Source organism: Mus caroli, unplaced genomic scaffold (genome assembly GCF_978045245.1).
Source record: "Mus caroli unplaced genomic scaffold, Mus_caroli_1 scaffold_13, whole genome shotgun sequence".
In the NCBI taxonomy this organism is placed as follows: Eukaryota; Metazoa; Chordata; class Mammalia; order Rodentia; family Muridae; genus Mus; species Mus caroli.
In genome coordinates, this window is record NW_028227268.1 from 22,380,251 (window position 1) to 22,406,925 (window position 26,675).

At 42.5% G+C, this 26,675-nt stretch overlaps 4 protein-coding genes across 15 annotated transcripts; 3 read left to right on the forward strand and 1 right to left on the reverse strand.

The window, feature by feature from the left end:
- The first annotated feature begins 4,185 nt into the window (after nt 1-4,185).
- LOC110304453 (uncharacterized) lies at nt 4,186-4,803 on the forward strand. 3 transcript variants are annotated; one of them, XM_021175876.1, is made up of 3 exons: nt 4,186-4,442; nt 4,518-4,682; nt 4,758-4,803. In XM_021175876.1, exons 1-3 carry the CDS (start codon nt 4,186-4,188, stop codon nt 4,801-4,803), a joined length of 468 nt encoding a protein of 155 aa, XP_021031535.1. The 3 variants fall into 3 exon arrangements, with proteins under 3 accessions (XP_021031535.1, XP_021031534.1, XP_021031533.1); XM_021175875.1 differs by having other exon boundaries at nt 4,518-4,803; XM_021175874.1 differs by having other exon boundaries at nt 4,186-4,803.
- Nucleotides 4,804-11,366: 6,563 nt separating this feature from the next.
- Nucleotides 11,367-12,026, reverse strand: LOC110304448 (uncharacterized). Of its 5 annotated transcripts, none has more exons than XM_021175856.1 (3): nt 11,884-12,026; nt 11,576-11,838; nt 11,367-11,500 (listed from the first exon to the last, which is right to left on the reverse strand). In XM_021175856.1, the coding sequence occupies exons 1-3, from the start codon at nt 12,024-12,026 to the stop codon at nt 11,367-11,369; spliced, it is 540 nt and encodes a 179-aa protein (XP_021031515.1). The 5 variants fall into 5 exon arrangements, with proteins under 5 accessions (XP_021031515.1, XP_021031516.1, XP_021031514.1 ...); XM_021175857.1 differs by having other exon boundaries at nt 11,367-11,392; nt 11,513-11,742; nt 11,830-12,026; XM_021175855.1 differs by having other exon boundaries at nt 11,367-11,823.
- A 4,575-nt stretch (nt 12,027-16,601) lies between these two features.
- Nucleotides 16,602-17,276, forward strand: LOC110304447 (uncharacterized). Of its 3 annotated transcripts, none has more exons than XM_021175852.1 (2): nt 16,602-16,993; nt 17,126-17,276. In XM_021175852.1, the coding sequence occupies exons 1-2, from the start codon at nt 16,602-16,604 to the stop codon at nt 17,274-17,276; spliced, it is 543 nt and encodes a 180-aa protein (XP_021031511.1). The 3 variants fall into 3 exon arrangements, with proteins under 3 accessions (XP_021031511.1, XP_021031510.1, XP_021031509.1); XM_021175851.1 differs by having other exon boundaries at nt 16,602-16,723; nt 16,769-17,276; XM_021175850.1 differs by having other exon boundaries at nt 16,602-17,276.
- A 7,969-nt stretch (nt 17,277-25,245) lies between these two features.
- Nucleotides 25,246-26,178, forward strand: LOC110304454 (uncharacterized). Of its 4 annotated transcripts, none has more exons than XM_085829225.1 (4): nt 25,246-25,502; nt 25,608-25,658; nt 25,824-25,920; nt 25,969-26,178. In XM_085829225.1, the coding sequence occupies exons 1-4, from the start codon at nt 25,246-25,248 to the stop codon at nt 26,176-26,178; spliced, it is 615 nt and encodes a 204-aa protein (XP_085685351.1). The 4 variants fall into 4 exon arrangements, with proteins under 4 accessions (XP_085685351.1, XP_085685352.1, XP_085685353.1 ...); XM_085829226.1 differs by having other exon boundaries at nt 25,246-25,457; nt 25,734-25,882; nt 26,033-26,178; XM_085829227.1 differs by having other exon boundaries at nt 25,246-25,397; nt 25,548-25,658; nt 25,899-26,178.
- The last annotated feature ends 497 nt before the right edge of the window (nt 26,179-26,675 follow it).

The window sequence follows — 26,675 nt, forward strand, 5'->3', positions numbered from 1 at the left end:
ACATTTCTGTAAAGCTACACTATTCTGTTTATAGATATCTATTAGAGGGCTAAGAGACCCACAGCCAAGTGTTTGTTGGAGCTCAGGGAACCCTGCGGAAGAGGGGGTAGAAGAATGTTAGGATTTAGAGGGATCAGCTACTCCAGGATAACATGACCCACAGAATCAACTAAGCAGGGCTCTTAGAAGCTCACAGAGACTAACAGAGCAATCATGGAGCCTTAATGGGTCTGTGCTAGGACCTCTGCATATATGCTGTGATTATTTTGTTTGGGGGTTTTGTGGTACTTCTAACAATGGCAGTGGGGGTGTCTCTGATTCTTTTGACTGTTTTAGGACCCTTGTCCTCCTACTCCCTTTGTCTCATCCAGCTTTGACAGGAGGCGGTTTATTCCCATTCTTATTGAGTTGTGCCATGTTCAGTTGATATCCCTGGGAAGGATGCTCTTTTCTGAAGGGAAATTGAGGAGAAGTGGATCAGGTGGAGAGGAGAAGTGGTAGGGACCCTGGTGGAGTAGAGGAAGGGAAGAATGGGGCTGGAATATATTTTATGAGAGAAAAATGTAAAATTCCAATAATAAATCCCCCAGAAAGAAAGAAAGAAAGAAAGAGAGAGAGAGAGAGAGAGAGAGAGAGAGAGAGAGAGAGAGAGAGAGAGAAGGAAGGAAGGAAGGAAGGAAAGAAAGAAAGAAAGAAAGAAAAACAAAGACTAGCTAGAGTCCAGAGGCAGTGAGGCAGTGATTCCTCAGGGTTTAGTGGTTAAGGACATGGTCAAGACATATGCAGCCATTATGGGAGGTGAATGTCTCCTTTGACTTAGCTTTAGGCTACACTTCCTTAAGTGCTATTGTGCAAATGGACACATACATTTCTAGTATATGCATGCTTTTATATTAATAAAGATTGTTTCCAAACAGATGCACTGAAATCTTTAGCTAGGTTTAAACAGCAAGATTTGATTAAGCAATGAAAATATTTTAAGAGCAAGAAGGAATCAATTAATGGTTGGGGGCATTTCCATTATTTCTAATACACCTATCACTCTTAAGACTGATAATACTTCTTCATATATATGAATATATATATATAAATATATATTCAATATATTCATTTAATATATTCATTCATTCATTGCACATTCATTCATTCAATATATATTCATTAGTATTTAATGGAGCTTATTTTTAATTATAAGAAAGTTGATTGTATTGGAAATATGTGACTTTCCACTAGACAAACTTATTGTATTCTATGTATAGATCATGAGGTTATAAATGAGACTGTTACTCATATAATTATCCATTTTAGCTATAGACAAGACTCATACCAAGAATTTGTGGAAAAAATAATTGTATATACTAACACGATGCCTGACAAAATATAATCTCAGCCTGTGCCAGGCTTTGGAAAGATACCATCTAGCTCCTAGATGCCAAATACAGTTTTCTTCAGTCCCTCCTAACTGCACTGATGCTATAATAACTGGCTTCTTTCATTAGGATATTCTAAAAAGATGAAAAAAAGTTTAAAGGGAGAGAAGTTACTCAAGACATTGAACCCCACATAATGCAAGTCCAGCCCTGGTTGACATTACACAGTTCTGCTGCATCACAGTGCCATCAATCATCCATTCCGTTTGCTAGACTACCAGGGCAAGGTTTAGCGAGGGGTATGTACAGTGATGTGTGCCCATGTAGGGCTTCCTCCCTAATAACCCAGGGTGGCATCTAAAGCAATGTCTCCCTGGGCTTCAGTTCCACTGTTAGTGCTGTGACTGTTAGCCTGCAGTGCTTTGAGCTCAGTGCTCCCAGTTCAGGGAACTTTCCTCTGTGGTTCACAAGCAACTAAGTAAAATGTAACTGATTTCTCAAGCTCTCTTCTGAACAGAAACAGTTATGTGATGTGGAAGATTTAAGGAGAAGGGTTTCGAGTTTTGGTGGGCACTGAAATAAATGGAAGAACTTAATAAACTTTTGACACATAAGGTGTATTACAGAACTATCAAGTGGACATTGAGCAAAGGCAGTATTTGACCCTTCCCAAATGATTCAATCATGTGCCCAACTAGTTTGGTAGCTGTTGTTGTTTATAGATTTCAAGAATGTACTCCACTCTTTAAGTTGTTGAGAGTGTGTACCTGACTTTATTCTCAAATGTAGTTTTCAGTATTGGGCTTGACCACAGGCCCTTACACATGCTAGAAAAGTGTTCAACAACTGAGCTATAGCCCTCACTGCAAGAAGATTCTTTAATTTCCCTGAGTCTGCAGAGAAACCACTCCTCTAGTAACCATTTTGTCACTCGGCTGCTGTGATGCAGCATATGGAGCAAGCATTTTACTACCACGGACACATAAATGTTTAAATCTTTCACTTTCTTTAGCACAGCAGAAAAAAGCCTAAAGTAAAAGCATGATAATTAAGAGTTTGCTTATCAAGCCAATGAGATGAAAGTCTTGCAGTGAGATTTGTCTTTAAATGATCCCAGTGATGACATCATTACCAGCTAGTCTCTGTTTCTTCAGCCTAAGGCAACAAGAGAAGACAGAGCATTTCCTTATCAGAAACTCTAATCACCTAGCCAGGGGGATGGGGAATTTACACCCTTGAAGTCTCTATTCTGACCGCAGTATGAACAGTTGCAAGCTAACATCTCCTCATCTAAACAGCAATCAACTCCTTGTTACATCATTCTTAAAGGAAAACCCTAAGGTATCAGTCCAGTTCATCACTTAAACCATGGAGCAGGAGAGTCCTGTGTGTCTACAAGACCCAAGGCCTCAACAAATACAAAAAGGCTGGGGGAAGCTAGACCATTGGTTCCCAACCTTCTAATGCTGTGATCCTTCAATATAGTTCTGCATGTTGTGATGACCCCCCAACCATAAAGTTATTTTCATTGCTACTTCATAATTGTAATTTTTCTGCTGTTATGAATAGTAACATAAATATCTGTGTTTTCTGATATCTTAGGCAACCCCTATGAAAGATGACCTCCAAAGGAATCACAGCACACAGGTTGCAACCACTGAGCCAGAGCAAGAGGAAACGACATGCTGTCAAATAGGAGTTCTGACATTTTGAAACAGATATGATATGGTTGGCAGGATCAGTTAAAGGCAGAAGACAGATGACTAAAGAATAAGGCCAAAGAGCAAAACTTAGGGACATTCATTTTATGGTTTAACTCTGCTCTGCAGGAAAATTCTTTTAGGAAAAAAAAAAAGAAGATAAAAATAATAATAAGAAGAAGAAGAAGGAGAAGGAGAAGGAGGAGGAGGAGGAGGAGGAAGAGGAGGAGAAGGAGAAGGAGAAGGAGAAGGAGAAGGAGAAGGAGAAGGAGAAGGAGAAGGAGAAGGAGAAGGAGAAGGAGAAGAAGAAGAAGAAGAAGAAGAAGAAGAAGAAGAAGAAGAAGAAGAAGAAGAAGAAGAAGAAGAAGAAGAAGAAGAAGAAGGAGGAGGAGGAGGAGGAGAAGGAGGAGGAGGAGGAGGAGGAGGAGAGGAGAAGAAAAGAAGGAGAGGAGGAGGGAGGGAGGGAGGGAGGGAGAGAGAGAGAGAGAGAGAGAGAGAGAGAGAGAGAGAGAGAGAGAGAGAGAGAGAGAGAGAGAGAGAACAACATTTTACCATCTAGCTTACTATCTGGAGGTTATTCTATTTCCAGTTTAAAAATAAAATCTGGAAACTGGATCATAGTCTACACAGGGAGGTGTCTGAGGTCTAACTTTGACTCACCTGAGTCATTATGATGGGCCATTAAATTAATGCAGCTTCATCCTCCTCAGTCATGAGATAAGAACTGTAGGAATCATAATTACCAAAGAGTGGACAGTTGTACCATGTAGCACGAGACAGAAGGACACAATGACACAACCTACAGTGTCTTGTGAAAATATTCTAGAAGGAAGTGTCCATAGGACACTGAGCAGATCAAGAGCTCACAAACCTAACACACTAGGAAAAGGAAACTCTTCTACATTAACCTTGATAGTTTAGCCAGGAAATGAAACATGCCTAATGTGATAATCACCTATTTATTAACACAAATAATAACAAGGAAAGAATGCTGCATGTGAGGACAGCAGCCCCTCAGCAGGGTATAAAAGGGGACGTGGGCAGGGAGACTCCCACTTCCAAACCTTCCAATTCATCTTCTTGTAAACCTACCAAGAAACTCCACCTCTAACACCATGGTCAGCTCCTGTTGTGGCTCTGTCTGCTCTGAGGAGGGCTGTGGCCAAGGCTGCTGCCAGCCCAGCTGCTGCCAGACCACCTGCTGTAGGACCACCTGCTGCCGACCCAGCTGCTGTGTGTCCAGCTGCTGCAGGCCCAGCTGCTGTGTGTCCAGCTGCTACAGACCACAGTGTTGCCAGTCTGTGTGCTGCCAGCCCACTTGCTGCCGTCCTAGCTGCTGCATTTCTAGCTGCTGCAGACCCAGCTGCTGTGTGTCCAGCTGCTGCAGACCCCAGTGCTGCATCTCTAGCTGCTGCCGCCCCACCTGCTGCATTTCTAGCTGCTGCAGGCCTTCTTGCTGCCGTCCCAGCTGCTGTGTGTCCAGCTGCTGCAGGCCTCAGTGCTGCCAGTCTGTGTGCTGCCAGCCTACCTGTTGCCGCCCCTGCTGTGGTAGTTCCAGCTGTTGTGGATCTAGCTGCTGCCGCCCCAGCTGCTGCAGGCCCAGCTGCTGTGTGTCTAGCTGCTGCAGACCCCAGTGCTGCATCTCTAGCTGCTGCCGCCCCATCTGTTGCCAGACCACCTGCTGCAGGACCACCTGCTGCCGCCCAGCATGCTCTAGTGGTTCTTGCTGCTGAGTACTTTCACTCACAGTCTCCATTGTTCATCACCCCCCATTTGTGATGTAGACCATGAGTGAATTGAATCCCAAGATGCCAGTCAAGGGCTGTATTCCAACTGATGATGACTTTGGCCTCCATGTATACTGTCCCTACTCCTGACGGTTTATTATCTGTCTCTAAAATAATCACAAGTTTACATTTTCTCCTAAATCTGTAAAGTTTGGCTTTATCCCCTATGGTAAAGAACAAATTTGTTCTTTACCATATTCCTAAAAATGGACATTCTCTTATATATTAAATAAATCTGAATTTTGTAGGCACACAAATATATATTTGTCTCATTATTTGTCCTCTCAGATTATTTTCCTCATCTATCAAGTTCTGAAGCTGATTTCTAAGTACAGAAACAGCACATGAACTCAGGTGCTCAGCTCCTCCTATACAGATAGATGTTCTCATATGTGAGACCCTGAAAAGCAGTCTGGTTTCTGATTGAGCTAGGTTTGAGACCCTGGTGACCCTGCAGGGGATAATTCTGTAAGAAACGGTCGGCATTTTACCACACTCCTGGACACCAGGCCCCTGACATGAGGCCATAGCTCTTCATAATTTTGTGGCCATCAGTCACATAAGGGAAATGCCCCAAAGCCCTTCTACAGGTAGAAAATGTAGCCTCAAGACAGATCTTCATTTTAATGGAGTACCGAAAGGTCTGAGGGTTTAGCCAATAAACTCCCCTTCCCAGACACTCCTCCTTGCAAATGGTATTTAACTTCAAGCCTGCCCTGAGAAAGGGGGTAGAGTTTTATTCAACACAACTCTGTGCAATGACAATAAATGCTTTAAAACCATGGACTGCCTCTTTTCATCAGGATTCACTGTGAGGAGCAATGGAACAGGCCTTTGTCTGCAACCCTATAGGAGGACCAACAATACAAACTAACCAGTATCCCCAAAGCTCGTGTCTCTAGCTGCATATGTAGCAGAGGATGGCCTAGTCTGCCATCAGTGGGAGGAGAGGCCCCTGGTCTTGTGAAGCTTCTATGCCCCAGTATAGGGCAATGCCAGGGCCAGGAAGCAGGAGTGGGTGGGTTGGGAAGCAGAGGGAGGCGGGAGGGTATAGGGGATTTTAGGAGAGGAAACTATGAAAGGGGATAGAATTTGAAATATAAATGAAGGAAGCATCTAATTTTTAAAAATATGCCAAAACATACACACACACACACACACACACACACACACACACACAGGCACGCACCCAGGAGCCAGCAGCTAATCTCTAGCAGAAAGCCTCTCAGTGCTCCCAGACATGGCCTCCACCAAGACAAACAACCCTGCTGAGCAAGCCAAAAGCCTCCCCACGGGATCCAGCCAGAGCTCCCCTCTTTCCCTTTAGACCCAGGGCTAGCTCCAGCCTGCGGGCCCCCACCGTTCTCAGCTCTTCCTCGGCATCCAGTGGCGTCTGGGTTGCCCAAAGAGTCTGAGAACCTGATGTCCTCAGCCTCTGTGCAGCTCTGAGGACCCCCGAGCCAAACTCCTGTGTCATGCCTCTCCAGTGGCCGAGCCCTGGGGCTGACACGGGTTACCATTTAACCCACACTCATAGAACAAATGCACGGTCCTCTCTTCTGAGAACTTTCTCTGGTTGAAGAGGCAGCAGTAGGTAGGAGGCTGAAGAGCCTTGGCACTGAGTTCTTGCAGTGAGGGGGTAGGGTGAGCACAAGCCCTTACTCACTCAGTCAAGTGACCATGCATCCCACAGCTTTCCCTGGGTCTTCGGTGGCATGAAACCCAGCTGCTACTGGAGCTGTTCTGCTCACACCTGTCCTGCTGACTTTTGTCACTCCCTAAGTTCCCCTCAGTGCTTCCTTCTAAAGGAGGTTGTGTTAAGAGTCAATAAAAGCAGCACCTGAAGCAGGAATTTTGTTCTATTTTTTTTTAATCCAATATATTTTGATTATGGTTTTCCCTCTCTCAACTCCTCCCAGATCCTTCCCACCTCCCCACCCATACAACAACTGCAGAGGAATTACACAGTAAGTTTGTGGATATTACATAAAGATATTTTTTTAAAGATAAAACACCCTATACTACCTTGAGCAGGCAACCTTAAAATTTGTCACCAGTTGCTATCATTTATCTAGTACTTCAAAATGTGTGTAATGCCTCATCCTCAAGCCACTTGCTTCCAACCAACAGCAAATGGCAATATTCATTGATGAACTGACAGGAGATTAAAGCTCTCCTGTTGGTAGCCAGCTCTGTCCTCCAGAGTTTTTCTCTATCATTGGCTTTCCATGAGCTCATACTAAGTGGGAGAGATTCCTGTGCCAAAACAAACAAACAAACAAACAAATCTACCAGATACCAGCCTTGGCTCAGCACTTGGCAAGGACTGTGTCTCTTGCTTCAGCTGCTTTAAGGAACTGAACACTCTCGGCCACAGCATAAATGATGGCACATGTGATCATGGAACCGGATCCTTTAAGGTGGTCTCCTCACATATAACCCCAATGCCAACTGACACCTTCCGGGAAACGTTGGAACACAACAGGAAGAATGGCTGCACCTGACTGATGATGTACAGAAGTTGTGAGACAATGAATGCATGGTGTTTTTTTGTTGCTACATTTTAAGGAAATAGAAGAGATGTAGATTACCAATCCATATTTATCTGGTCCCATTCAACTCATGGAAAGGGAAGAAAGAAATCAGACTCTAAGGAGAAACTGATATGTTGGAATAGATGTATTCGTAAGCTCTCAAGACTCAGCAGGCTGTTTCCTCGGTGGCGTGGGGACTCTGTTAACTAAGGTGGTGTGGAAAAAGCTGGCAGTGGGGTGAAGAGCATCACAGAGAAATGTAGCAGAGTCAAGTCACTGGTGCTCAAGCTTTGATGGCAAATATTACAGTAGACTGGAGCTCTTCAGGAAGAAAGGGATAAGATCACAGGCAGCCCAGGTGAACCACATAACTATCAGAGTTAGTGGTAAGACAGTGTGGAGCACTGTATGGGGACAATTAAGAGATTTTTGGAGTTGCTCATAATTCAAAATAGGCAGCCAAAATTGGCATGGCTGTGAACATAAGCTCTGGGTTTTCATAAGTATATGTTACTAAACCTACATGAAAATTTATCTTGTAAGGGAGTTTAATAATAAATGAATTAGAAAATATGTTGATATGCTTTATTTAATTGGAAGAATACTAACCTTATTCTATACTTTACTCTTGATTTATTTCTCTAATCTCTGGACCATATATACATATACATACATATATATGTATATATATGCACACACATATGTATATATGTGCATATATGTATACACACACATATATATACATATATGTATACACAAACACGCACACACACACACACACACATATATATATAATATATATATATATATATATATATATATATATATATATATTTATATATGGAGCCATCTAGGTTAGGCTAAGGCTAGCAGGTGGCCTTCCAGAAGGTTGTATTTTCGCAAGGTCTGCAATGAGGGAGCTCAACGGCAAGGTTCCAAAGCGACTTCATCTCAGGACACTAGCCCACCCTATAGATCAGATTCCTGCAGATCAACATAAAGATGAACTTCCATGAATTAATCCTATTTAGATGAATTAATGATTCTATAAAATTGCTGATTTGATTAAAATAATTTTAGGGAGAAAGTTTTAAGAGATGGCCTTAGGTGCTTTGCTAGAAAGATGTAACAAAGTTAGAACCAAGAATAGAATGTGCCCACTCCTTATATAGTAAGTGAAGGCTGCACAATAAGGAATACAATGAGCTTTCATACTTAGACTAAAGAGAGAAACAGACTTGGGACAAACTTGTGTTCAAGAGAAAACACTTAGGTCCAAGGATAAAGTCACACTGTGCACTATGATAAAAATAAGGCCATATAAAAAGCTGTTGCTTTGAATTTATAATGAGCATATTAAACTGAAACAGTGATTTGAACTTAATATCAACATCCTTCTATAACTCCCATTTTATGTAACATTTTATCTCTGAGGTAATTTTTTAAAGAACTTTTTTTCTAAGAGTTATAAAAAGACCAGAGAAAAGAAATAAAATTGTTGGTCAACTGGTTTGGCTTGGGGAGCTCTGCCACATCCATCCATCCATTCATCCATCCATCCATCCATCCAAATGTATATGTCTGTTTGTCTGTACATATGCAAGTAGGTATATGTATATGTATGTAAGCATGCATAAATACTTGTGTAGTGTGTAAGACAGGTAATTTGGCCCAATAAAAAATGTGAATTTGTTAATGTGTAAATGAGAATGTGAGTGAAAATGTAAATGTACGAATGTATAGGTGTCTTACATAATTGCCTTTATAAAGCATCTTAATTCTTTTCCTTTCCTTCCTCTCTGGTTCACAAATTATCCAGCCAGACCAATGAAGGGCTTCTGGCTGTTTGGTCAGAGAAGGAGGAATAGCCAACAAATCTTTTACCTAATCACCCTGCTCTTAGCAACAAGTATCAGTAGATCCAGAGTAGCCTAAAGTCAAAGTTGGTGTATGGTATTATGGAAAGCAACCCTACTCTCTTGTAAGACCAAATCCTGCACCCCACCAACGCTGCCCCCACTCAGGTGCTTCAGAGGAGCCAGCCTGGGGCTGGTCCCCGGCATGTGTGTGTGTGTGTGTGTGTGTGTGTGTGTGTGTGTGTGTGTAGACACATACATGTCTGTATGAGGGTATTGTATCTCCTGGAGTTATAGACAGTTGTGAACTGCCATGTGGGTATGTGTCAAACCCAGGTCCTCTGGAAGAGCAGCCTCTGCTCTTAACCATTGAGTCATCACTCCAGGCCCAAGACCTAAAAAAGTCAACACCAAAAGATCCAACCAACAAATGGGTAAATTAAATTATACAAACATCATTTCGAAGAGAAAAATCATAGAGGACCACTAAAAACATAGATGATGACTGAATATTTTAAACCATCAGGGGAATGTAAATCATACTATATTGAAATTCCACCATATCTATCATCGTGTAAACAGAAAAAAAAAAGGTAGAATGGATACAAAGGAGTAGAACCCTTATGCCCTGCCAGTGTGAGTGTAAACTGATCCCAATGGAAATCAGTTCAGCTTTCCCAAAAGCAAGTAGAGCTTCCAGATGATCTAACTATGCTATTCCTGGATGTGCACAGAAGGGCACTGAAGGCCACACACACTCAAGATGCCAGCATACCCATGATTATGGGGAGTTACTTACTATAGTCAAGTCCTAAAATAAGCTTAGTGTGTATGAGTAGATGCATACAATAGAGAATTCTTCACCCAGCAAGGAAAAAAAAAAGAAATCCTGCCAGTTGCAGAAATAAAAGCATAGCACCTCATGTTATGCAAAATAAATGAGCCCCAGGAAGAGTATCATGGGATGTTGTCTTGTATGTATGAAATATACCCCCCAAAAGGACTGTAAACGTAGGAAAACTGAGTTGGAAAAGGATTAGGGTCATTAGGAGGGCAGAGAGGGGATGACTGTCAGGGAGGGTAAGCCAGCACACCTGAGATAGGACCACTCTCTGTACATATGAAAGACCCAGTATGCTGTCAAATCATTAAATACTAAGTGAAAACATTCTGGCTGTTTTTTTAATTCAACCAAAAGACTGAAGATAGCTAGTGTAACACAACTGTACAAATACTGGACCTATATCTACAGGTTCATGAGGTAGATCAAGGCAGTAAGCAGCAGTCCTGAGATCAGGCCTCCACACTGTACAGTCATCGTGTTGTCTTGGTATGGGTGCTGGGTGACACAGGGATAGGGATCAGGGATCCTTGAGTTGCTTCAGCCTCAAGGCTGCCTCAGACATGGACTTGAAGAAGTTACTTGGGTATTTCAATGTGAAAGATCACACCAGGCAAAGAGAACGCCATTGGCGAGCACAATGAGCAGAACAGCATAGGAGACAAGTAGCTCTCATGACACCCATGGACTCAGGACAGTCACCATGACACCCTTCTTTTTGAGAGGAAGTATGGGATGGCATGTGATCACAACTCTATTTCACTGCTTGAGCTCTGTGCTCAGTGGCTTCACTATCCTTCCTACAAACCACTCTTACACTAGAGGTGGTCAGGGAGATGTGTGTGCTTGCCATATGAGATCTTACTATGTAGGAAGATGAATACAGAGGGAACAGAGATGACAAACCGGAAATCATCTGTTGCGCTCTTAGCATTGTTAGAAATGAGCAAAATAAGTAGAAGAGATGAGACATTCATATTCTTTTATGCTTTTAAAACTATGATTTATTTAAGATATGAGGGGAGTATGTTTTTGAAAATGGGGAAGGAAACAAAGTATGGGGATGAGATCTGTTTACAGATTTCACACACACACACACACACACAAATCCATCTTGTGTTCATTGACAAAGACACAGGGACAAGACAATGTAGTTAGAAGGTTAAAGATCAATATGTTAAGAGAGAAGCTTTTACTGGCCTCATGGGCTTGCATTCACACATGGTCTACATCAGGAATGCTGGATGATGAAGAACAGGACACTGTGGGTGAGAATCCTCAGCAGCAAGAACCACTAGAGCATGCTGGGCTGCAACAGGTGGTCCTGCAGCAGGTGGTCTGGCAACAGGTGGGGCGGCAGCAGCTGGAGATGCAGCACTGGGGTCTGCAGCAGCTGGACACACAGCAGCTGGGCCTGCAGCAGCTGGGGCGGCAGCAGCTGGAAATGCAACAGGTGGGGCGGCAGCAGCTAGATCCACAGCAGCTGGAACTACCACAGCAGGGGCGGCAGCAGCTAGAAATGCAACAGCTGGGGCGACAGCAGCTGGGGCGGCAGCAGGTGGGCTGGCAGCACACAGACTGGCAGCACTGAGGCCTGCAGCAGCTGGACACACAGCAGCTGGGGCGGCAGCAGGAAGGCCTACAGCAGCTAGAAATGCAGCAAGAGGGCCTGCAGCAGCTGGACACACAGCAGCTGGGGCGGCAGCAAGGTCTACAGCAGCTAGAAATGCAGCAGCTGGGGCGACAACAGCTGGGGCGGCAGCAGGTGGGCTGGCAGCACACAGACTGGCAACACTGGGGTCTGCAGCAGCTGGACACACAGCAGCTGGGGCGGCAGCAGGTGGTCCTACAGCAGGTGGTCTGGCAGCAGCTGGGCTGGCAGCAGCCTTGGCCACAGCCCTCCTCAGAGCAGACAGAGCCACAACAGGAGCTGACCATGGTGTTAGAGGTGGAGGTTCTTGGTAGGTTTACAAGAAGGTGGGTTGGAAGGTTTGGAAGTGGGAGTCTCCCTGCCCACGTCCCCTTTTATACCCTGCTGAGGGGCTGCTGTCCTCACATACGCCATTCTTTCCTTGTTATTGTTTGTGTTAATAAACATGTGGTTATCAAATTAGGCAAGTTCCATTGCCTGGCTAAATTATCAAGGTAGATGGAAAACACAGTTTCTTTTCCTGGGTTAAGAGTCACCATCAGCTCTCGATGAACCATCTCCTAAGTGTCTTTCCTGCCTTAATTTCTTCCAACTGTCACATGATCTTGTGTGTCTAGTCACTATATGATTCAGTCTCATTGTGGATGGCTCTAATGTCCGCCCTTAGATAATCATGATTACTAAGGACCTAAAATTGTTTCTAGTAGTGTTGTAGCTCAGAGATTCATCATTCCAACAACGCATCCCCAGTGGGTCAGGTGGGTACTGAGGATTTGAATATCAAGATAACAGACATGAATAAAGAAAGGTCTCCCTCCTCTGACTCCTACAGGTCCTGCACCAATTTCAATATGGGAAACTGAGTGGGGAAATGTCAATCAATGTTTATCCACAACCCCCCTTTTGTCAGAAAACCTTTAATAGTCATTTATCTGGCCTGTCTTTCCTGTGTGTCACAGACCTCAAGTGTCTGGCAAAGTTCAGGTTTCTCTGCTCTGGCCACTGGGATTATTTCTTTCCGTTTTTTATCTAATGTCTTTTTGGCTTAGAAGAGCATATGAGGTCATACCCTAACTTTTCCAAGATTTACCTTGCAACAACATCTGATATTAGGTAACACTGACACTTATGCTAATTTATACCCAAACATCCTGCTTTCTGATGGATTTGAGCTGGAGAGTCTCCTGTTTCATGTTTCATGTGGTAGACTAGACTCCTTTCTTAATGTTCATTTTATGTGTGTATATAGACATGTGTGGGTTTTGCAATTATATGTTACACATACTTACATATGTGATATATGTGATATATGTATCATATCAAATATTCACATATTTAAAGATTTAAACACACATTTAAATATTTGCATATTTAAGTATGCAAATAATTTATACATATGCATATATAACATATGTAAATAGAATATTTATATGTATCTAGTTCAGGACACAGTAAATGCTTAAAGGTTATGAGCAACCATCCAATTAGCTAGATGAATTATGTTTCAAAAATGAGGAATGCTTCAGTCCCTCTGTTATCCTCTGTTGGTCACGAAACAGACAAGGGAGTAGCAGTATAAGAGTACTATTAAATAATACCATTAGGACCATTCAGTGGCCAGGACCTTTGCAACATTTTTATGACATTAATTTGCTCAGCCAATGCTTAGTCTATAGGCTTTGTATCATAGTCTCATATTTGTAGAGCCTGAAAAGATGAAGGATTTAAATAAGTATATGACCTGGATGAGAGTTTCCTCTGGATTGATACAGTAACAAGGACACCTCTGCTTCCACGTGACCATGCCTAGGAAGATTTCTTGGTTAGTAGTGGAGTTAGAGAGCCCAGTCCCAACTGGTACATGTAGAACATAACTCCTGTCCCTAAGGCTGGGGGATCATTGCTGAAGAGAGAGTGAAAACATTGTTACAGCCTGAGCATCAGGGAGTTTGCTGTGAGATTGTGACTCCTAGGACTGTCAGAAGCTCCACCCACAGAGTCTCACCAACCTGACTGAACATAAGTTGAACAAGGACAATGGCAATAGACATATCAACATGGATAGGGGAAAGCTCATGATGTCTCCACCCTACACAAAGCAGTACAGTAAACATAGGAATGATCCAAGTGGGAGAACACTCTTTCCCATGGAAGAACACACCATATTGTCATCTCTGAAAAACATACATACAAGTAACATTACACAGGCTGAGCAGGTTGTATTTATGTATTCAAGAATTTATATATACACTAAACATACATACAAAGTGAAAAATTGTATTATAACTTCAAAACATAAGGTCATCATCATCATCATCCTCTTTGGGGCTGTGTATATAGTTCTTTGGTACAAGGCGTGCCTAGCACCACACAAGGTAGTGTGCTCAAAGACACATCACAAAATAATAAAAAAAAAAAAATGAGCACCTTTTCCTCACTCTAGCCAGGGCTTCTCATGTTTGGCTGCATGGGAGACATCCACAAAGTATTATAATCTGCCAAATTCAGTCTCACGCCCTGAACAATATCCCGCTAACTAGTCTGAGTATCAGCAGCTTTTAGAAGTTCACAGGAGAATCTAGTGAGCCCTTAGACTTGCAATCCCCACCCACACTAAACTGCCCACATGACCTGCATTTCTATCCTTTGTAATATTCAACAGTTATTTTGACCACTACACAACAAAATAATGCTGAGTCTCTTCACTATACTAGGCAAATCTCACATAAAATACAGCAGACCCCCAACGTGGAGTAGAGTCTTCTGACTGGATTTGTTTTAAAAGAAGAAACCACCAAACAGAAGAGACACAGGAGTAATATAAAAGTAACTGTGAATTAATATTAGTGATTCCCTGCCCCCTGAAGTCAAAGCTTGATTCTCTATTGTTCCATCTCATTGATATTATTCAAGTCCTGTGAGTAATAGAGGGATGTAAAATAGTCAGGAGGATGCTTGGGGTTTCAGTCTACTGTGTTCAAAGTGCAGGGGTCCTAAATCACACACACACACACACACACTCACACACTCACACACGTATATACAAAATCTGCTATTAGTTAGTTAAATCACTGCTATGGAAACATATATTTTGTTTTGTTTTGTTTTCTGTCCAGAACTAAAATAAACACAGATACATGTTATATCGTCAATTTAGTGATGTGGACCACAGATTTCACTGCCCATTGGGATAACCTGAGGAGGCCCATTAACTATGGACACCAAATCCAAGCAGACAGCAAATAAATGAAATGCCTTCTACAAAAGAACCAGACACTATTACTTCCCCAACCCTGAAGGGGGTTCAATCTTGAGCCACTAAGGACCTGTGCTGGTGGAAGATTTGTCATTCTGTACACATTAATTTTCCAGTGAAAATCCATGGTCATTTTACCTACAAGAAAAGAGCTTACTTAATCTTCTTAAATAGAAATAAAACTTTTTTTAACCAATCAACACAATTTTCATCCAATATCTTTATTACATTTGTGGTTCCTCTTAAAAAAATTAATCAAAACAACAAGAAGAACAACACTCCTATGTGTATCATTGTTTATACATATTACCTACTTTATAACTACAAGCCAAAGAAAACACAAAGAGAACAAATGTTTGCTAAGCAAATGTGGTAAAAATTTAGGAAATATGCCTGGTCATTAAATGGTCTTAATTAAGACTTTTAATGATGTCACCACATAGCTACAGCAAGTCTCTGCCTGTTTCTATATCAACAGACCATGAATAATGTACTGGTAACATTCCTCATTTTTAGAAGGCCTAATCCCCTGGACACTTGGGTGGGATTTTTGCACTCCTTAAGTCATGAATGTATCCTGACTATAAATAAATAATAGCTGATAGCCTTTCATTAGAAGTTTGCTTTTAAAAATTACTCAGTCTTTTTCCATTGTTTTTCATAGGATGAAGGATGAAGTCAAGTTCACTTACTTGAGTAGAGACAGGTGACACAGGAGATCCAGAACCAAACAGAGCATGAGGCAATAAATTGATCACCTAACTGAAGCTACAACTTAGAAAAGAAAGAGCTTGGATCTGGAGTTGCTATCAAAGTAAGACAACTAGGCTAGCAGAGACAGAGGGGGGAAAAATCCCACATGGCAGAAATAAGGTGCATGGCTTAGAGGCTGAGTTGTGCTGTAGTCCATTTCTCCTAAGACCTGCTGAAATTGAGTGTTACAGTTTTGTTTCTGAAGAAAAAAATCAGCATTTCATCATTTAGTTTTCTACCTAAAATTGTTCTGTGTTTCTCATTGAACAATAATCTAGAACATAAACCTTGGTCCACATGGGGTAGGAGATATGGCTTAACAGGCTCCCTATTCTCAGACCACTGGCATTTCTGTGGTCAAACGTTCTGCTCCCGTCTGACCCATTATGGATGAGCCATCAGTATGATAAAGTTTTATTCTTCTGGGTCAGCAGAAACAATTATGGACCTGTAGTACCAATGGTTATCTAAGGATAGACAGTAGAGCTGTCTACTATGAGGCTGAATCATAGAGTGACTAGAAATATGATGTCATGGGACAATTGTTTGGAAGAAACTAAAGCAAGAAAGACACTTCCAAGATGGTTCAGCGAGAGCTGATGATGACTCTTACCACCAGGAAAAGAAACTGGGCTCCCCAATTACCTTCATAATTTAGCTAGGAAAAAAAAAATCCCCTAATTTGGGAGTCAACTGTTTATTAACACAAACAATAACAAGGAAAGAATGCTGCATGTGAGGACAGCAGCCCCTCAGCAGGGTATAAAAGGGGATGTGGGCAGGGAGACTCTCACTTCCAACCCTTCCAACCCACCTTCTTGTAAACCCACCAAGAACCTCCACCTCTAACACCATGGTCAGCTCCTGTTGTGGCTCTGTCTGCTCTGAGGAGAGCTGTGGCCAAGGCTGCTGCCAGCCCAGCTGCTGCCAGACCACCTGCTGTAGGACCACCTGCTGCCGCCCCAGCTGTTGTGTGTCCAGCTGCTGCCGCCCCAGCTGCTGTGTGTCCAGCTGCTGCAGGCCCAGCTGCTGCAGGCCTAGCTGCTGTGTGTCCAGCTGCTGCAGGCCCCAGTGCTGCCAGTCTGTGTGCTGCCAGCCCACCTGCTGTCGCCCCAGCTGTTGCATTTCTAGCTGCTGCAGGCCTTCCTGCTGCCGCCCTAGCTGCTGTGTGTCCAGCTGCTGCAGGCCTCAGTGCTGCCAGTCTGTGTGCTGCCAGCCTACCTGCTGCCGCCCCAGCTGCTGTGTGTCCAGCTGCTGCAGGCCCTCTTGCTGCATCTCCAGCTGCTGTCGCCCCTGCTGTCGTCCCTGCTGTGGTAGTTCTAGCTGTTGTGGATCCAGCTGCTGCCGCCCCAGCTGTTGCATTTCTAGCTGCTGCAGGCCTTCTTGCTGCCGCCCCAGCTGCTGTGTGTCCAGTTGCTGCAGACCCCAGTGCTGCATCTCCAGCTGCTGCCGCCCCACCTGTTGCCAGAACACCTGCTGCCAGAGCACCTGCTGCCGCCCAGCATGCTCTAGTGGTTCTTGCTGCTGAGAACCATCACCCACAGTCTCCTGTTCTTCATCACCCCACCATTCCTATTGTAGACCATTTGTGAGCTGAACCCAAGATGCCAGTCAAAGGCTCTATTCCAATTGATAATGATTTTGGTTCCCAAATATATTGTCCCTATTCCTGCATGTTTATTAACTGTCTCTAAAATAATCACAAGTTTACATTTTCTTCTAAATCTGTAAAGTTTGGCTTTATCCCCATGGACAAATTTGTTCTTTACCATATTCCTAAAAATGGACATTCTCTTATATATTAAATAAATCTGAATTTTATAGGCACACAAATATATATCTTGTCTCTTTATTTGTCCTCTTAGATTATTTTCCTCATCTATCAAGTTCTGAAGCTGATTTTTAAAGTACAAAGACAGCACATGAACTCAGGTGTGCCAACACTGCCCCCATGGCAGAGCTCCTCCTATACAGATAGATGCTTTCATAGAACAAATGCATGGTCCTCTGTGCTGAGAACTTTCTCTGGTTGAAGAGGCAGCAGTAGGTAGGAGATTGAAGAGTTCTCATAGTGAGGGTGTTGGGTGAACACAAGCTCTTACTCACTCAGTCAAGTGACCATGCATCCCATAGTTTTCCCTGGGTCTTCAGTGGCATGAAACCCAGCTGCTACTGGAGGTGTTATGCACATACCTGTCATGCTGACTTATGTCCCCAAGGACAAGCAGCCTAACACCCGTGTTCCCAATCCCAGTGCCCCTTCCCTCCCACAGAGCTCTAATGTAATACAGAGAGTTCTATGGGCTCAGGATCATGTCTTGATTTTTGCTTCACTGAACTGTAAATCTCCTGAACATACTGCCTATTTATTGATTATACTATTTTCAGTTCTTTAATATTTGAGTTTTAATATATAGTCTGGATATTGATTTTTCTGGGCAATGAATAGGTGCTAATGATTTTTCTTTTTCCAATCTATCTCTGAATTCTGTAATTTATTTTTTGATGAGACCTATCATTTTGTTTTCATATTTTTTCTCTTGTGGTTTCTACTTTTCAACTTTTGAGTTAAATGTTTAATCCATTCTGAGTGAGTATTTGTCTGGGGGAAGGACAAAGATTAATTTCAGTAGTCTACATGTGACTCTCTTGTTTTCCTAACACAAGTTGCAAAAGGGACCCTCAGTACTGGAGGGCCTGCCAGGAAAGGGTCAGGTACTGCTGTAGGACAGAGCATTGGAGGAAGGCCAAAAGCTGATGACCTCTGACCTTTAACTCTCTGTTATGTTGGAGACCCAAAAGCTGATGGCTTCAAGAAATTTTACTCTTTCTTGCTATTCTGGAGCCAAGGGATGATGACTTCTGGCATTTAACTCCTGCTGATAGCAGCAGGGGATTAATGACAGTCTCTTTTCTCTCTGAGTCAGTGACCTCTTGCTGACCAGGCAAGAGTCTCAGTGTTCATTAACTCTTAGTAAGCCAGAGAGTAAAGCAAAGAAAAGAAAGTCAGGCACATGCACAGACACAGGCACGCGCACACGCACACACACACACAGATGCACACAGAGTAGATGAAGCAGAAAAGGCTATACCTCCACTTTATTGTTGTTCTTAGTTTTTATATTTTCTCAGAATAGTTGATGACATATTTTTAAAAGTATTTTTTACATTCAATAAGTTCATAGTAAGTGTAAGGCAATAGTTCATGTCATAGTTCAATAATGTTTAGGGAGTTACAGCAGAATTGTTTACATGTCTTTACCTTAAGACTAGTAGCCAACTAATCATTCATCATCTGTTTTCTGGCTGCATAAGTTCATTTTAAGTTTAAAGTAATAATTTTTATGTCGTAAGTTAGCACAATTTTGTCAAGAGACAAATTATCTGCCTTGTGTCTTAGTATTTGGTAATCATGGATAGATAAACTAGTCTTTCATTTATTTTCCATTTTTACACTTACAATAAATTTCCCATTCCCATTTTATGACCTTTAGTTACTAGATAATGGCCTCATTCCTAATCTAGAAGGAATGTTTACCTAGATTTATTCTGAGCCTGTTTTATTTTCCTAGTGCAATTAGCCCATGACACATGAAGTTTTACAGAGCTCTACTTGGGGCTTTTATTCTTCAAGGGGTTTGAAATTACTTGTATCAATTTAGGAGTTCTAAGAAATTGTTATCAGAAATTATGAAATCATCAATTTTTCTACACAGCATTATCACATGAAAGTACATCTGCATGATTCTGCAGTAGATCTGTCCAACACAGTATGTAAATACCCAGAAAATCATTAAGCTACTGGCAGAAAGGGCGTATCAGCAGCAAGAAACAATCCTGGGATGAAATCTCTGTGGACTTTGCCTCCACAGTACACCCATCTTAGTCATGCAAAACATTGAGCTTTCTCCAGAAAACTCACTTGTTTGCCAACGCCTCTCCTAGATGGCTTCTGACATCCCTTCCCCCAGATCTGTTCATAGCAACTTTATTCAAACTCAGAAGGTGTGGGCTATTTCTGGATCTGCTATTACACTCCATAGATCTACATATTCATCTCTTCTTATGTTGTACTTTTCTGTTACTGTTACCATCCTTCTAGAGGGCAATTAGAGGCTGTGTATGATGTCTCCTACAACTAATTCAATGGGAATAAAAACAGTAAATCAATGCCAGCAATGAAAGGCCCAAATTTCCCCTTCAAATAAACTACCAAATCCTACCTACAAGTATATGGTTTTCCTTAAAATGAAATTTTCCTTGGGTGTTTGTAAAGCAATTCTAAAATTTAGGAGAGAAGAGAAGACTGGAAGGAAGGAAGGAAGGAAGGAAGGAAGGAAGGAAAGAAAGAAAGAAAGAAAGAAAGAAAGAAAGAAAGAAAGAAAGAAAGAAAGAGGAAGAAAGAAAGAAAGAAAGAAAGAAAGAAAGAAAGAAAGAAAGAAAGAAAGAAAGAAAGAAAGAAAGAGAGAAAGAGTTAGGATGAAAGAGAAAGAAAGAAAAAGAAGAGAAAGAAAGAAGAAAGGAAGAGATAGATAGATAGATAGATAGATAGATAGATAGATAGATAGATAGAGGGGGAGAGAGAGACAGACAGACAGACAGATACACACACACACACACACACACACACACACACACAGAGAGAGAGAGAGAACAAAGTTTCAGGAATAGACAAAGCAATTTTGAGTATAAAGACATTTTGTTTTGTGCTTGTCTTCTATTCTGATGTCAGCATTTTAAAAAGTATGTCCAACTGTTGGGGGAAATGGCTACAAATGCTGTGTTTAAGGAATTTTATATCTAAGCTGTCAGGGGAGGAATATTGAAAGCAAGCAAATCAATGTCTTGAGCTACAGGATATTGTCTGTAAGTGTTCAAACTTTAGCAGACAAGCTCTCAGGAAATCAGATGAAGAGGGCAGCACTCAAACTTTTAAAGAGTATTAAGTCACAAAAAGCAAAACCAGAAGGAGAAATTTTGATTTAATTGAAAATAGTTATTTTTCATACAATATATTCTGAGTTTGGATTTCCCTCCCCCATTTCCTTCCAAATCCTCCTCAACTCCCCACCCATCCAAACTCACACCCTTCTTCCTTCTTTCCTTCTTTCCTTCTTTCCTTCTTTCCTTCTTTCCTTCTTTCCTTCTTTCCTTCCTTCCTTCCTTCCTTCCTTCCTTCCTCCCTCCCTTCCTTTTCTTTCTTCCTTCCTTCCTTCCTTCCTTCCTTCCTTCCTTCCTTCCTTCCTTCCTTCCTTCCTCCCTCCCTCCCTCCCTTTTCTTTCTTTCTTTCTTCCTTCCTTTCTTTCTTTCTTTCTTTCTTTCTTTCTTTCTTTCTTTCTTTCTTTCTTTCTTTCTTTCTTTCTTTCTTTCTTCCTTCCTTCCTTCCTTCCTTCCTTCCTTCCTTCCTTCCTTCCTTTCTTTCTTTCTTTCTTTCTTCCTTTCTTTCTCTTAATAAGCAAGCAGGAATCTAGCAAATTAATACAAAAAGTAAGATAAAATAAAAAATGAGAAATAAGATGCTACCAAAAAAGGAGAAAAATAGCCACAGAACAAGCACAAGAAACATATATAGACAGACAGACAGACAGACAGACAGACACACACACACACACATAAACATAAAACACACACACACACATGAAATTCAAGAAGAACGAAGACCAAAGTGTGGACACTTTGCCCCTTCTTAGAAATGAGAACAAAACACCCATGGAAGGAGTTACAGAGACAAAATTTGGAGCTGTGACGAAAGGATGGACCATCTAGTGATTGCCATATGCAGGGATCCATCCCATAATCAGCTTCCAAACGCTGACACCATTGCATACACTAGCAAGATTTTGCTGAAAGGACACAGATATAGTTGTCTCTTGTGAGACTATGCTGGGGCCTAGCAAACACAGAAGTGGATGATCATAGTCAGCTATTGGATGGATCACACAGCCCCCAATGGAGGAGCTAGAGAAATTACCCAAGGAGCTAAAGGGAACTGCAACCCTATAGGTGGAACAACAATATGAACTAACCAGTACCCCGGAGCTCTTGTTTCTAGCTGCATATATATCAAAAGATGGCCTAGTCGGCCATCACTGCATAGAGAGGCCCATTGGACTTGCAAACTTTATATGCCCCAGTACAGGGGAACCCCAGGGCCAAAAAGGGGGAGTGGGTGGGTAGGGGATTGGGGGGGTGGGTATGGGGGACTTTTGGGATAGCATTGAAAATGTAAACGAGGAAAATACCTAATTAAAAAATAAATTTAAACAACAACAACAACAACAACAAAAACACACACACACAGACATAAAATTCCATAAGAACAGAAACCATAGTATGCATGCAAATGCCTATAAGGAGAAAAATAAAGAAATCAAAATGAAAATACTGCCTACACAAATTATTTAGACAAGGAACCTCCAAAAAATGCCACTGAGTTCGTTTTGTATTAGCCTTGGGTACAGGGCATGCCTTTAGGAGTGGTTTGTATACTTGGTGAACCCCATATAAGTTGTGTGAGTAAGTGAACCCTGTAAGTCCCACATCAGAATCTAGGAAACTGAGCTTTGTATAAAAGAAGAGAAATAGCCCAGATACCAGTCACCTAATTTGTGTATCTAGCCCTGACACTAATTATTAACTTTGTTTCATACCAGGTAAATTTTAGCAAAAAAGTATATGGTTCATTTCTTCTGTTTAGTGGTTTCTTCTTTTAAAGCAAACCCAGTCATCAGGCTCCGTGTTACCCATTCTCATTAGTGTGGGTCTCTCCTGGTGGCTGTGAGATCTTCCTGTGTTCATGAAGAGGCTTAGCATTATCTCATTGTACTCAAAGTAACTGTTGAATATTACAAGTGGCACAAATGCAGGTGATGTAGGCAGTTTGATGGGGTACTTTCTTTTTTCCCCATTAATAAATTTATTTATTTACTTTTCATTCCAATTGCAGCCCCCCTCCTCTCAGACCTCACTTTACTCACCCCTTCTTCTCTAGGAAGGAGGAGAAGAGACCTTTCTGGGTATCATCCTACTCGGGTGCTTCAAGTAAGTACAGGACTAGGTATATCCTCTCCCACTGAGGCCAGACAGGTCAGTCCAGTGAGGGGAACAGGATTCACAGGAAGGCAACAGAGTCAGGAACACAGCCCCAGCTACAGTTGATGGGGGATCTGCATGAAGACCAAGCCGTACATTTTCTACCTATGTGCAGGGTGCCTAGGTTCAGCACATGTATGCTCTTAGTTTTGGTGGTTCAGTCTCTGGGATCCCCCAAGGATCCAGGCTAGTTTAATCTTGTTATTCTTCTGGAGACCCTATCCTCTTTGCATCCCTCAGTCCTTCTCCAAACTCAAAATGGCCAACCAGTGACTGGTCTAACTTCATCCCATGGGCAAGAACCAATCCCTGACACTACTAATAATACTCTGTTATACTTGCAGATAGGAACTTAATGTAACTGTCCTCTCAGAGGGACTACCCAGCATCTGACTGAAAGAGATGCAGAGACCCACAGCCAAATGTTAGGCAGAGCTCCAGGAGTCTAGTGGCAGATTTTCAAGTCTAAGGAAGGGTTCACTGGGATTACTTGTGGACTTCTAAAAATTGCTGATAATCAATCAGACTAGTTAAAAGTATTTGACACTTTGTAATACTCTGCAGATGTCACACACACACACACACACACATATATATAAATTAAATAGATATATATTCAATTTCTCCCAATTGGATAATTCCTAAGTTCCCTATCATGTTTTGTGTAGGGTTGAGACATCATGAGCTTTCCCCTATCCATGTTGATATATCTATTGCTGTGGTTCTTGTTCAACTTATGTTCAGTCAGGTTGGTGAGACTCTGTGGGTGGAGCTTCTGACAGTCCTAGGAGTCACAATCTCACAGCAAACTCCCTGATGCTCAGGCTGTAACAATGTTTTCAATCTCTCTTCAGCAATGATCCCCCAGCCTTAGGTACAGGAATTATGTTCTACATGTACCAGTTGGGACTGGGCTCTCTAACTCCACTACTAACCAAGAAATCTTCCTATGGTCACATGGAAGCAGAGGTGTCCTTGTTACTGTGTCAATCCAGGGGAAACTCTCATCCAGGACATATACTTATTTAAATCCTTCATCTTTTCAGGTTCTACAAATATGAGACTATGGTACAAAGCCTGTAGACTAAGTATTGGCTGAGCAAATTAATGTCATAAAAATATTGCAAAGGTCCTGAGCACTAAATGATCCTAACTAAGAAACTTAATGCTGTGATTGTTCTCTTTCTCCATGTCTGTCTGCTTCTTGACCAACAGAGGAGAGCAGAGGGACTGAAGCATTCCTCATTTTGAAAGATAATTCATCTAGCTAATTGGATGGTTGCTTGTGCTCTTTAAGCATTTACTGTGTCCAACAATAGATACATATTAATATCCTATTTACATATGTGTTATATGCACATATATATCATATATATCATATGTAGATTATACATATTTCACACATGTAAGTATTGTGATATATAATCACAAAACTGACACATGTGTAAATAGTTATATGTAGTGATATAAAGCAAATGGAACTTTAAGAAATGAATCTAATCCATCATTGGAAACATGAGAGTCTCAAGCTCAGAAACCAAGAAGAAGCAGGACATTTTGTTTAAACTAGCATAAGTGGTAGTGCCACATAGTCATCAAATGTTAAAAAGTAAGTCTTGGAAAAATCAGCGTATGATTGTATAGCTTCTGTTAATCCAGAAGGAGAGTTTGACAAAGATGGAGGAAAATTTCCCACAGGCCAGAGCGGAGAAACCTGAACTTTGTGAGACACTAGAGGTCTGTGACCCACAGTAATGACAGGTCCCATAAATGACTAATAAAGATTTTCTGGCAAAAAAAAGGGTGGATAAACATTGACATTTCCCCATTCAGTTTCCCATATTGAAATTGGTACAGGGAATATAGGAGTCAGAGGAGGGAGACCTTTCTTTATTCATGTCTGTTATCTTGATATTCAAATCCTCAGTACCCACCTGACCCACTGGGGATGAGTTGTTGAAATGATGAATCTCTGTCCTCCAACACTACTAGAAACAATTTTAGGTCCTTAGTAATCATGATTATCTAAGGGCAGACAGTAGCACCATTCACTATGAGACTGAATCATACAGTGACTGGACACACAAGATCATGTGACAGTTGGAAGAAATTAAGGCAGGAAAGACACTTAGGAGATGGTTCATCAAGAGCTGATGGTGACTCTTAACCCAGGAAAAGAAACTGTGTTTTCTATCTACCTTGATAATTTAGCCAGGAAATGAAACTTGCCTAATTTGATAACCACATGTTTATTAACACAAACAATAACAAGGAAAGAATGCTGCATGTGAGGACAGCAGCCCCTCAGCAGGGTATAAAAGGGGACGTGGGCAGGGAGACTCTCACTTCCAAACCTTCCAACCCACCTTCTTGTAAACCTACCAAGAACCTCCACCTCTAACACCATGGTCAGCTCCTGTTGTGGCTCTGTCTGCTCTGAGGAGAGCTGTGGCCAAGGCTGCTGCCAGCCCAGCTGCTGCCAGACCACCTGCTGTAGGACCACCTGCTGCCGCCCCAGCTGCTGTGTGTCCAGCTGCTGCAGGCCTCAGTGCTGCCAGTCTGTGTGCTGCCAGCCCAGCTGCTGTCGCCCCAGCTGTTGCATTTCTAGCTGCTGCAAGCCTTCCTGCTGCTGCCCTAGCTGCTGTGTGTCCAGCTGCTGCAGGCCCTCTTGCTGCATCTCCAGCTGCTGTCGTCCCTGCTGTGGTAGTTCTAGCTGTTGTGGATCCAGCTGCTGTCGCCCAAGCTGTTGCATTTCTAGCTGCTGCAGGCCTTCCTGCTGCCGCCCCAGCTGCTGTGTGTCCAGCTGCTGCAGGCCTCAGTGCTGCCAGCCTACCTGCTGTCGCCCCAGCTGTTGCATTTCTAGCTGCTGCAGGCCTTCCTGCTGCTGCCCTAGCTGCTGTGTGTCCAGCTGCTGCAGGCCCTCTTGCTGCATCTCCAGCTGCTGTCGTCCCTGCTGTGGTAGTTCTAGCTGTTGTGGATCCAGCTGCTGTCGCCCAAGCTGTTGCATTTCTAGCTGCTGCAGGCCTTCCTGCTGCCGCCCCAGCTGCTGTGTATCCAGCTGCTGCCGCCCCAGTTGCTGTGTGTCCAGCTGCTGCAGACCCCAGTGCTGCCAGTCTCTGTGCTGCCAGCCCACTTGCTGCCGCCCCAGCTGCTGTCGCCCCAGCTGTTGCATTTCTAGCTGCTGCAGGCCTTCTTGCTGCCGCCCCAGCTGCTGTGTGTCCAGCTGCTGCAGGCCCCAATGCTGTATCTCCAGCTGCTGTCGCCCGACCTGTTGCCAGACCACTTGCTGCAGGACCACCTGTTGCCGCCCAGCATGCTCTAGTGGTTCTTGCTGCTGAACACTGTCACCCACGGTCTCTCCTGCTCTTCATCACCCTCCCCTTGTGATGTAAACCATTTATGAGATGAACCCCAAGATGCCAATCATAGCCCTTGTTCCAAGTTGATAGTGATTCCAGCCTCCAAATATACTTACTGCCGCCGGCCTTCTTAGTATGTCTTTACAACATGAACAAGTTTCTGTCTTCTCTGATATCTCTAAACTCCCACCTTAACTCAATAGACTACTTCGTTGTCTGCCATATTTTTAAAAATGGATATTTTCTTTATGTGTTAAATAAATATAAAATTGCAGTTTTGCAAATATAAAGACACCATGTTTCCTTGTTTCTTCTCAATTGGTCGTCCCTATCTCTGAACTTCTCTTAGCCCATCTATAAATAAGAAATGGATTGCACCAGGTTACTTTTAGTATCTCCACTCTGTACTCTGTTTCCTCTCTATCTTCTTCCCAATACAGGAAGATGATCTCATAGACCATGCACTTATAAACCCT

Excerpts from the sequence above, each read along its gene's own strand:
- LOC110304447 (XM_021175850.1), top strand. The coding sequence starts at position 16,602 with ATGGTCAGCTCCTGTTGTGGCTCTGTCTGCTCTGAGGAGAGCTGTGGC.
- LOC110304448 (XM_021175854.1), bottom strand. The coding sequence starts at position 12,026 with ATGGTCAGCTCCTGTTGTGGCTCTGTCTGCTCTGAGGAGGGCTGTGGC.
- LOC110304453 (XM_021175874.1), top strand. The coding sequence starts at position 4,186 with ATGGTCAGCTCCTGTTGTGGCTCTGTCTGCTCTGAGGAGGGCTGTGGC.
- LOC110304454 (XM_085829224.1), top strand. The coding sequence starts at position 25,246 with ATGGTCAGCTCCTGTTGTGGCTCTGTCTGCTCTGAGGAGAGCTGTGGC. Across the intron at positions 25,659-25,898 it reads TCCAGCTGCTGCAGGCCTCA|CTGCTGCCGCCCCAGTTGCT; the intron begins GTGCTGCCAGCC and ends CTGTGTATCCAG.